This window comes from Mytilus trossulus, chromosome 1 (genome assembly GCF_036588685.1).
Source record: "Mytilus trossulus isolate FHL-02 chromosome 1, PNRI_Mtr1.1.1.hap1, whole genome shotgun sequence".
Lineage (NCBI taxonomy): Eukaryota > Metazoa > Mollusca > Bivalvia > Mytilida > Mytilidae > Mytilus > Mytilus trossulus.
The window spans coordinates 17,678,213-17,690,101 of NC_086373.1; the positions used below are offsets into that span (position 1 = coordinate 17,678,213).

The window sequence follows — 11,889 nt, forward strand, 5'->3', positions numbered from 1 at the left end:
ATAAGTAAAAAACATTTTATTCTTTTTCACTTTCACACCTTCTTTTACACACAATCACATAATAAACAAAGTAAGTTCTATTTTTAGGTGTCAATATTTCGCTCTTGGTATAACCATATAAATTATATAAAATGATTGCATATCTTTTCTTAGAACCCTAATTTGTCTTGTTGTTTATATCTGTAAAGGAAGCTGTCTTCTGTTTTTTCAAGGATGCATTCCCCCCAAACATAACAATTACCAAACAAATCAAAATAAAATTAATTCATAATCCAGTAATGAAATTTAAACCAAAAATTTAAAAATAGCGATTTTCTCCTTGAAGTTAGTCTTTGAGTATCGTCCCTGAAGATGACAATTAAGTATTCATGTGATGGAATGATTTAAGAGACAAATGTCATGCTGGTGGATTCTCTAGTTGGACTGTAATTTTGCCTTTGCTGTGTATGCGAGGTACCAAACAAGAATGGCAACCATTGATGCTACAAATTCACTCTGGAGTAAAGGTCCTTTCCATACTCCCTGAAAACAAAAATCATTTAATATTAACACTTTTAACAAGGAGCTTTTATTCTTTAAATGTAAATGCACTTTACTTTCTAAAAATAACTTTCTTTACATTCTTCTTATATTAAAATTTGTACTAATTGTGAATTTGTTATTGCAAAATACAAATTGACAGACAAAACTCTTTCAAGTTGTAGTTTAAATTCATTCCTTCCAACTGAGCAGTTTGTCAAAATTATAAGACATTAATAACACTTCTATAAGCAGGCAGTTATTGTTTGTTTTGTGTGTGTGTGTAATAGACTAGCTGTTAATGTATCAATGACATAAATTCCAAACATTTTTTTGTTTATATTTGAAAATCATTTCAGATTTTTTGTATGCCCTGAAAAATTAATTTTCATGTTCTGTAAATATTTAAGAAATATTAAATATCAAAAGGAGTAGGTTCAGTAAGCCCCCTTTTTGTTGGCTCTACTACATAAATATGGCCTGTTTTTGACAATACAATGCACAAATATCGTGTCCTAGCATCATTAAATCATGCAAAATTACTGAAATCTTCACAATTTGAGCATTTTAGTTAAATTTTAGAGTTTTCGTCTTGAATGAAAGTGGCCCCATTCATGTTCATTCTTAATATTGAAATGTTAGTTGTATTTTATGATAAAACATAACATATATAAAGGTTGTGGATGAACACGGATGGGGCCACTTTCATTTCTGTCAAAAACCATCTGAAAAGTGATATTTGATAGATTTTTCATATTTAAGCTAGAATCGGAGTGTTTTTTTATGAATAAATCTGTTAAAATCTTTCACATAAACTTATTGAATCAACTGAAATAGACACTTAAGTGTTTAAAAAGTGTCTAAAATCATTTGTCAGATGTACTTGAAATTTGAGGCCAAAATTGGCCCTTACCAGACCTACTCCTTTAACCAGTCTACAAATTTCAATTTCACAAAAACAGGGCTTGTAGATTTTTACAGTTACTTATAACTACAGTAACATATGGCTGTTATTTGGTAAAATAATGGTTAAAACATTTCCCTGAGTGTATGTAAAATGTTATTGTACAATATTAATTATCATACTTACTGGATGGTTGATGTAAAAAGTGTGTACTGGTTTAATCTGGCTTTCTCCATCTCCACTTCTTTGAGCCTGAAAGAGGTTTATATCAATAATTAGTACAATTAACATAATCTCCTTTGAAATGTATGTATAAAATATACATGTTTTATGTTCCAAGCAGTACAAGAATTCGCTATCTCTTGGTAGAAATATTTGTTTCTCTTTTTTTTTTTACACATGTAAGCATTTACTGGAAATTAATGTGAAAGTTGACAAAAAATTTCAACTCAAAATGTCAAATAACAATTAAGTAAGTTATTTTTAACATTTCAGCACTACGATGTGTAGATAAGAAATATCTATTTCTGTGATATTTAACTCTGTTGGTGCATTTTTTTTTAATTCAGTATATGCATTCTGTATCAGGGCATAACTGTCTTTTATTTTTGTAAATGTGATAATTTATGTTTTGTAAAAATGTAAGTTCAATGGTGTTTATTGCTTTCTTTTACCATTTGTTTACAGTGCTCTAGCTAGAAATCAAAAAGGGCAGGGTGCCAGTGGAGGTCAGGGCACTTTTTATGATAAGAAAAGGCACTGCTCATTTTTTGTTTTCATTTCTGTGAGTATCACGAGTTTACGAATCTCTTTTTTTTTTTTACTGTATATGTTGTTTTTTTAATTAAATATGCTTTAGTCTTTATTTCATTGTTTGTGTAGTTATGAATGATATAGTACTTTTTATTAACATGTTTTTACAGTATAACTTCACTTTGCCCATTTTTATAGAATAGTTTTTTTATTTATTTATTATGGCTTATAATGCATCAGATGACCTGAGTTTACAACAACAAATAGAAGATTTTAACAACCATGACTGGCTATACAGCCATTGCTCCTTCAGTGACCAGAGATTAAGAGCATTACTAATTTAACCAGATGCTCCGCAGGGCGTAGCTTTATACGACCGCAGAGGTTGAACCCTGAACGGTTGGGGCAAGTATGGACAGAACATTCAAGCTGGATTCAGCTCTAAATTTGGATTGTGATTAAATAGTTGACACAGCATAGGTTTCTGACACAGAATGAATGTTTTCTAATGAACTTAAAATTTTTGTTTTCTCTTAGAGCAATTCACTATGCTGTTGAATATTAATCCTCTCAAAAAAATGTTTGAAGAAATTTTCATTCTATTTATGAAATTTCATTTCAAATGAGAAAATTGAACCCAATTTTTTTAATCACATCCCCCTTTCCCTTATTCCAAATTAATCTCAATTAAATTTCTAATGGAGTTTGCAACAATAACTACTCATTTAAATACATCATAAAATATTAAGATGTAAAAAAACTGCTTGTTATCACTGAATGGTAAAGATTATTTTAATTTATCAGTTTGTAGTAAAAAGTGAATATACATTGTATACAACAAAGATTTGAGTTGATTCTAGACAAAGAAAGATAACTCCAATTTAAAAAAAATATTGCTATTTCACAATATTGTGCAATTAGATATTTCTTGCTAACTATTCTGGACAAAGAAAGATAACTCTAATTAAAAAAAAATATTGCTATTTCACAATATTGTGCAATTAGATATTTCTTGCCATTGTGCAATACTGTGCAATTGAAAAGACTTGCTATTGCACAATACTTAATATAATATTTTAGATCCTGATTGGGACCAACTTGAAAACTGGGCCAATAATCAAGAATCTAAATACATTTTTAGATTCAGCATATCAAAGAACCAAACCGATTAATTTTTTGTCAAAATCAAACTAAGTTTAATTTTGGACCCTTTGGACCTTAATGTAGACCAATTTGAAAATGGGACCAAAAATTAAGAATCTACATACACAGTTAGATTCCACATATCAAAGAACCCCAATTATTCAATTCTTGATGAAATCAAACAAAGTTTAATTTTGGACCCTTTGGGCCCCTTTTTCCTAAACTGTTAGAACCAAAACTCCCAAAATCAATACCAACCTTCCTTTTATGGTCATAAACCTTGTGTTTAAATTTCATAGATTTCTATTTACTTATACTAAAGTTATGGTGCGAAAACCAAGAAAAATGCTTATTTGGGTCCCTTTTTGGCCCCTTATTCCTAAACTGTTGGGACCTAAACTCCCAAAATCAATACCAACCTTCCTTTTGTGGTCATAAACATTGTGTTTAAATTTTATTGATTTCTATTAACTTAAACTAAAGTTATTGTGCGAAAACCAAGAATAATGCTTATTTGGGCCCTTTTTTGGCCCCTAATTCCTAAACTGTTGAAACCAAAACTCCCAAAATCAATCCCAACCTTTCTTTTGTGGTCATAAACCTTGTGTCAAAATTTCATAGATTTCTATTAACACTTTCCTTACTGAATTGTTTTTTTCCGCGACGTTGTGTGACCTGATCAAATTTCCGCGCGCAGTTTGCCTGGCCTGAATTAATTTGACGTGTGAATGGGGAAAAAAATGACGTTTTAGAAAAAACGTGTGTATCTTTGTTGTTTCTCATCAAATCGGTTTCAAACTCGATATAGTTACACTTAAGTATCAAAGGAGTGTTGCAATATAAATAAATTTACATGACAATACCTACTTTTGATTTTGTTTAACCTTTTGTGGAAAGAAAATGACGTTTGATTTGCGAAATCTATTTTTTTTTGTGACCGGTTTACATTTTTGCCTCCCATCTTCTAAATTAACAATACAAACGGTAATGAACAATTTCGAGTGTTCCTTTATCGATGTTTGATAGAAAAAAATATTTCCAGAGTCAAAATTCCAGCTTATTAGTCAGAATAAATACGAATGAAAATGGTTTGTCAAATTCCGCGGCGGCCATTTTTTTACCTGTACAATGCAATCACCAGATAGGAAGTTGTGTCCCTGGATAAGTTGGAGTTGTCTTTCTTAGTCCGATGTTTTCTTTGAATTTTTGCATGAATATAGATATAAATTGACTATTGGGATCTTTTGTGGAATTTTTAATATTTTAATGGAGATATCTAATGATATTTTAATCTGGTCAAATCAAAACTTTTGAGATTAATATGTGCTTTTTTTTTTTTAATGTGCAAATATTTTTTTCTGGTTTTTTTTTGTATCAAACCACTGACTGCATGGAAATATTAATTAAATGTAAGATGACCTGACACACTAATCCATGTACATTTAACACTTTAATAATGTGTTGATAAATTAAGTGAGACATAATTAAATGTTGAAAGACAATCATGAACTTTTAAAAATAAAATTACTTTGAAAAAGTCTATGATTTATTTTTAAAATTATTTATTATAAGTGTCCTGACTCCATGGGATGCTAGAATTTTCACTGTCTTTGGTTTTGTATTAATCAATGATGAAGATAATTTAATGTTCCTTATTAAAAAAAAAATGACAAAAATTATTAAATGAAAATGTCAACTGTAACAACAAACATAAATAATGAATATCCTTTCAACAACTTATCTGTGAAAACCTTTTCAACAAATTATGTATATAATATCCTTTCAACTTAAAAATTGTAACAAAGTAACTGTTAAAGATTAATTTTTGACTGAGTGGGAGACAGTGAAGCAATGGGGTAGGCAAAGGGGTTTTCTACATTCAACACAACCATATTTTGAAACCTTTTTTCCTGTGTACCTTTAATATTTACCCTAGCCCAGCATATGTGACACTTTATCTTGTTTCCCAAAGTCTACTGGCAAACAGAGTTAACCTACATGTGTTTGATCTGTCTTGACGTGGTAGATTTCACAATATGACATACACTGTGTCTGACGCTACCAAAACCCAAAGTCTGATGGCCCATTTCTTTGTTTTAGGAGGCATGAATTGCTTGAATACATCCCTCCCTTTGAAAGGTATCATGAATCGTCACCTATCGTTTGGGGACATGTTGGTCCCTCATTTTTGTCTGTTAAGGGGGTCTTTTATTTCTGAGTTTGTAAGATACATCATTATTAGCCTCTCATCTTTGCTCACCTCGCTGGTGCGTATCAGTGAAGTGAAGATACCTTAATTATTATCTGCATAATTTCGTCCATTTCTTTGAAAAATTAAGAGACCATGACTTATATTTTTAATAACTTTAAACATGATAAAACCTTCAAGTGTTGGGATTAATAAATTTCAGGATAAAAACAATCTATGTACATTGTCAGAAAATATATCATTTTTGTCCTAAATTCTAAAGCTCATACAATTATATTTTATTTTCCGTCAATGTACATATATATTGAATATGAGAATAATTGCCTGTTAATATAAAAATATTTTTTACTTAAATATATGTGTGTGGCCCTGGTCTGGCTGCGGTTTAACATCTTACAATTGAGATGATTATATTCACATTTATATATGATTTATTTTCATGTTAATTATCAAATCATTGCAATATTACTTTGCTCTTCATGGGCCCTTTAATTAGAAAAACAATATCTTATCTCTGAAATCAAAATATCCTATCTTTGGAATAAAAATGTCTTATCTTATCTAATTATAACTATCAGTTATTTGGTTGTGAGATAGAAACATCTGGAAAAAATATCCTTCTTTGGGTATCATATGTTTTGTGGACCAGTTACTTCTGGGATGAATGGGGAAGACCTCTTTCAAATTTCAATATATATAAAATTCTTGGTGCCATCAGTCATTGTTGGGAGACATATTTACATCTGTCAGCTGTAATTTTTTTCGTCTGAAAGTTCGCTGACCCCTTCTCTTTCAACATCACTTCAGGAGTGATCATGAAATCATCACCGATGTCATTTTGAGGTCAATGCATTTCATACCGTTGACCAAGAAGATCTACTTCTCCCACCGAAAATCCCTCAAACTCGTTCTCAGAACTATCGGACATTTTTGTGTCTCAGAATGTTACAGACACGATACAGACCATGAAACGACATTTTACTAATATTTACTATAATTTTGCGTCCTTGACATCGGCAAGTGAGAGAGGAATGTGATTGGATTGTTTTATTTAGAACTTCCATAAAAGGAGTGCGACCTTTTGCACTCGTGGGAAAATACCAATTACCGCGCCGACGGAAGTCGGATTATTACTTGATTTTATTCTCCGTGCAATTGTTAAAATCGTTTTTCGTAATTTGTATCATAATGTTAATCAAAATATTCATGAAATTAAATTCAACTTTCAATCCAAATAACCTTTTTTCGACGAAAAAGGTCACATGTTCGCATCACATGTCTTGTACAAAATGGCGGCGGCTTATTTTGTTTGTTGACGCTACCGATCTTTCATTGTATTGAAGTATATATAAGGTATCAAATTCAGTCAGAATTGGTTTTCTTTAACTGTGATATACAAGCTTCCTGAAAATCCCTATATGTATTGGTTAAACGTAGCTTTACGGGGGGGGGAATGAGTTAACAGACAAAAAAAATAAGATTATCACGTGATTGCCTATGCCTGAAAGCATTGTTCGGCCTGGCTACGGGGATGCCTCAACACATTGTTCGGCCTGGCTACGGGGATGCCTCAACGCATTGTTCGCCTTGAAAGGGTTAACTTTAACTAAAGTTATAGTGCGAAAACCAAGAAAATGCTTATTTGGGCCCTTTTTGGCCCCTAATTCCTAAAATGTTGGGACCAAAACTCCCAAAATCAATAACAACCTTCCTTTTGTGGTCATAAACCTTGTGTTAAAATTTCATAGATTTCTATTCACTTTTACTAAAGTTAGAGTGCGAAAACTAAAAGTATTCGGACGACGACGACGACGACGACGCCAACATGATAGCAATATACGACGAAAATTTTTTCAAAATTTGCGGTCGTATAATAATGTTTAGAACATGGATTGCTAAAAGTATAATTATCAAGTAGAAATTGCAATATTTTTTTTTAATATGTCCAAAGACAGTTAATATCTTTAAGGTAACATTATTATGTTATTATATATTCAATTGGTAATTTATTCCTTTTTTTGATACCAGATAATATTTATAGAGCAAATATTTGTAATAAGCTAAAACATGGGGAAGTAACTCCAAAATCAATTTGACTTGGAGATCAAAGTGCTGACCCAAGCTAAACACACTCGCTGACACATTCATCAAAAGTATGACAAAAAGATACATTGTCCTAATTAAATTACCTAGTTATTAACACCTTTGAAGTCTATATCATTGTAATTGATTGTAATGACATGATTAACCTGGGGGCAATCACACAGGTGTCATATATGTAATTAACTTGGAGATCTGAGATCGATGAAACAAAATTTTTCCAAAACGGCACAAGATAATTTTGGAAAAAGACGTCAGGGCAGAAGGGCGCGGCGCCCTTCTATTTTGGGCTAGCGAGACCACTGGTTTATATATCAACATACATGTAATCATACATACCTTCTTCAGTGCAGAGTATCCTTCATCATCATATAATCTTACTTGGTAAGATCCTGATGGTAAATTTTTATGCTCCTCAGAAAAACTAATCTGAAGTTGATAAATGAGATTTTCAAGTTAAATTAACAGTTACATTTTAATATTTGATTTTAAGAAACTTTATTTCAAAATTAAGGTATTCAAATAGGAAATTAATTGTGCTGTTTCATTATTGAATATTCAATGTAGATATACATTTTGTTTGTGTCCTTTTGTTTATATTGATTAACTTTATTTGACAAAACATTTCAAAGTTAAGAATATTTCATCTAAAGGCCATTGGATTTTCAAGGCTTGAACCCTGTGCACTCCATTTTAAAAAACGCTTCTTTATCTTTTTATGCCCACCGGCTTAGTATATTTCTAGGATTTTGATTGGTTTACAAACATCGTTACAAAAACCATAGCCATTATTTGTGTGTGTAGGCACTCTATGTATTTTTGCTTACTGTGTATTACCTGGTAACTATCAGCTTTGTTACTGGTACTGTTCTACCATTATATATGTGTGTGTGTATGTGTAGACACTTTGTGTATTATTGATGCCCGTGTATTACCTGGTAACTATCAGCTTTGTTTGTCTTTGTTGCTGGTACTGTTCTACCATGTATATCAGCATATAAATTCAAATTCTGAAATAGAGAAAAATGAATTATAAAACATATTCTCAATCTTGGCGTTTTAGAAATGTTTTAAATATGTTTGCAGTTTTTGAAATAAAATTGAGAATTTGAAAGCATATCTAGTAATACAGTTCTTCCCATTGAATGGTACAGAATTAATCAAAGTGGATACATATAGATTATAACATGGCATTTTTAACAGCCTTAGTGATAACATCTGCCCAAGAGCCAATAGGGTATACTCAAATTCATTATCTATAAAACAGCTTTAAAGATTTAAGTATTTTTTCCCAAACTTAGTTTTGTTGCAACCTTTTTTAAACATGTACTGTTAGTCAACTAGTACTGATCAAGTTTTTTATAAGAAAGTTAATTGACATCTTGGGCATGAAGATGAAAGATCAAATGTATTTTTCATGAAAAATTAACGACAAGAAGTAAAATATTTTCAAACCTTTCTATGTTCAAGAGAGATAAGATGAAAATCTAATGTTTAAACATTGATTTACTTGTACTGTGTTTTCAGAATCAGTAAAGGAAGACCTAAAATTGAGAAAGGAAATGGGGAATGTGTCAAAGCGACAACAACCCTACCATAGAGTAGACAACAGCTGAAGGCCACCAATGGGTCTTCAATGTAGCGAGAATTCCTGCACCCATATAGGTGTCCTTCAGCTGGCCCCTTAGAATATGTATCCTAGTACAGTGATAATGGACGTCAAACTAAACTCTGAATTATACACAAAAAACTAAAATAAAACATAATTTGTTTTAATAAGGTTTTTATAACTTGGAATATACAATGTATATCTGAAATTACCTCTACTCTTTGTTTACATTTCAATGAAAATTCTACAACAAAAACTGTGTCCATGGAAGCCATGCCATCAGTGGTTGTGTATGTTTCTGTTTTGACATCTGGTGAAACACATGTGCTTCCTGAAATAAAGATGAATCAGATTAAGCAAAGCTAATTAATCATAATATGTCTTTTCTTTTAAAGTATAAAAAAAAACCATGTACAATGTAGCTGCTCATACCTGCCAACTTTCACGATTTAGGCGTGTACTACACGATTTTGACCCTTTGTCACGATTGCACGATCGTGTTCCTGAAAAACCCTCTAAAACACGATTTGGTGAAAATCTACACAAAAAATATTGTTGTTCCCGATTTTGAACTGTGTTCAATAGAGGAAAATCGTGTTCAGCCAATCAAATTGTGTGTTTCTCATGATCAAATTAATCAGCCAATCAAAAACGTTTTCTCTCAACATTATTTTAACATGCTAGATATTGAACTTGTGTTGTATTCCTCTGTTTGTTGTCAGATTGTAAAAACGTGAACATGGCAAATGATTTTTCAACTAAAGGAGGTTCTTACACAGAATAAGAATAAAAGCATGGCTGATTGACAAACTTCAATGATGCAGTACTACCATGAAGATCATAAATAGTAGTTTATTCAAAAATTTATTGACATTACATGTACACTTGCTGTAACATATTTTATTTATGTATTCAATCATTTAAAGTATAATGTACTATTCATTATTTATCACATGGACACCCCCCCCCCCCCCCCCCCAATCAACATGATGAATCCCTTAAATGAGGGACTACCCTAAGTCAAGGGGTAATCTGTAACAGATTTTCTAAATGAAGAGTCCTATTATTTTGAATAATAAAGAAGATATAAGGCCAAGAACATATCAAAATTCAGTGACATGTGTTGACCATATAATACCAGATAGATCATAAGATGTATAGTTCTTTAGAAAAAGTTTCTTCAAATAATATGAATGTGTGCTCATTTGTACTTCAAAAGTGGTTTTTAATGTCCTAACATTGAGGGGGGTCCCTAGGTGTTGTTCCCAACCTGATAAAGGTCCTTCTTTGTGTATAATTTTAAATTGGAAAAGTCAACAACTATTTAGTACCCTTACACATGAAAATAATTCCTGGTCTTACAGCTACATGTTCATATTTTCTGCTGATATAAAAACTAGAATCATGCAAATAAACTTAAGAAAAAGGCATGTAAGCTCTTCTTACAAATATGACACTTTTTCTAGACTACAAACCAGCATGTGCAAAGTAGTCGTCGCAAAGAATTGTAACCTTTGAAATTGTTGTCGAGCGCTAAAACACCCACAGGCATTTTCAAAAGTTGGCAGGTATGGCTGCTACATTTGTTGATCTATGCCAATGCACATGTGTCATGAAATACTGCAAAGCAGTGTTATTTTGACTCTATTTTTGAGTTGATACTTTTACCTAGTCAAGATTACTCTGACGATGAGAAAAATAAAATTTTGCAGGTAGATGAAACTTACATAAATAAAGATATATTAAAATGAAAAATACACAAATTGAGGCCTGAGTATTATGGAGCCAATGCTGACAATCAGCTTGTGAACAAAGCAGCACATCAATTTTTGATGTGTAAATATCTACTTTGAGATATGGAACTAGCTCTTACATCCCAGGGCCCAAGCTTGTCTGGCAAAATAGTTGTAAGACATCAGCATAGCCATTGTTTTAGTTATTGTACCACATCAGAATAGCGGTTGTAGGTTAGAGTAGTCTCAGACTAACTATTTTTTTTAATTTTACATACAGATTTTGAGCTTTCTAGAAACATTTTGATGTGAAATATAATATTTAAAATAGATGAAAATAATTATTTTAAATACATTGTAAGGAGTATATTGTTTTCCACAAAACGCATGTCAAGAGTAAGACAACTTCGGCACTTGTTTACATAGAAATTATTTCAGGATTAATATTTTCCTCACACGTTTACTCGGAGCATCAATCAAGGACATGACAAATCTTAACAATCATTTATCAAACCAGTTAACAGACTAAGACGGGAAGATTTACCAGATGACTTCGTGTATTTTTCAAAGTAACACGTTCAGATCAAACTGCCACGTCAACACCGGCAAATCAAAATTAAGATTTTGTACAGTAAGTATATATTTATTTCCTACGCTTTCACTTCGTAACATTGTGTAATTTGATCTAGTAAGATGATTTAAGGATGATGTTGGTTGGAATATCTTACCTAACACTGCAAAAGGCATCAAAACTACCACCAAAGATGCCAACATTGTGCTTGTTGTCGCCATTGTTGTTGATTACCTCCCCTTCGAAATGTGGCGACCGGTGATCGATTATATTTATACCATCGTTTATTGCCTGGGGTCAGCAGAAAGTTTCCGGTTTTATATTCACAATGATTTATGTACCACTATG

The 11,889-nt window shown here is 31.7% G+C and overlaps 1 protein-coding gene across 1 annotated transcript; it reads right to left on the reverse strand.

Annotated features, from left to right (window-relative positions):
* Window positions 1-11,889, reverse strand: LOC134717428 (translocon-associated protein subunit delta-like). Its single transcript, XM_063579984.1, has 6 exons — window positions 11,699-11,889; window positions 9,450-9,568; window positions 8,564-8,638; window positions 7,968-8,057; window positions 1,610-1,675; window positions 1-522 (listed from the first exon to the last, which is right to left on the reverse strand). The coding sequence occupies exons 1-6, from the start codon at window positions 11,760-11,762 to the stop codon at window positions 415-417; spliced, it is 522 nt and encodes a 173-aa protein (XP_063436054.1). The 5' UTR covers window positions 11,763-11,889; the 3' UTR covers window positions 1-414.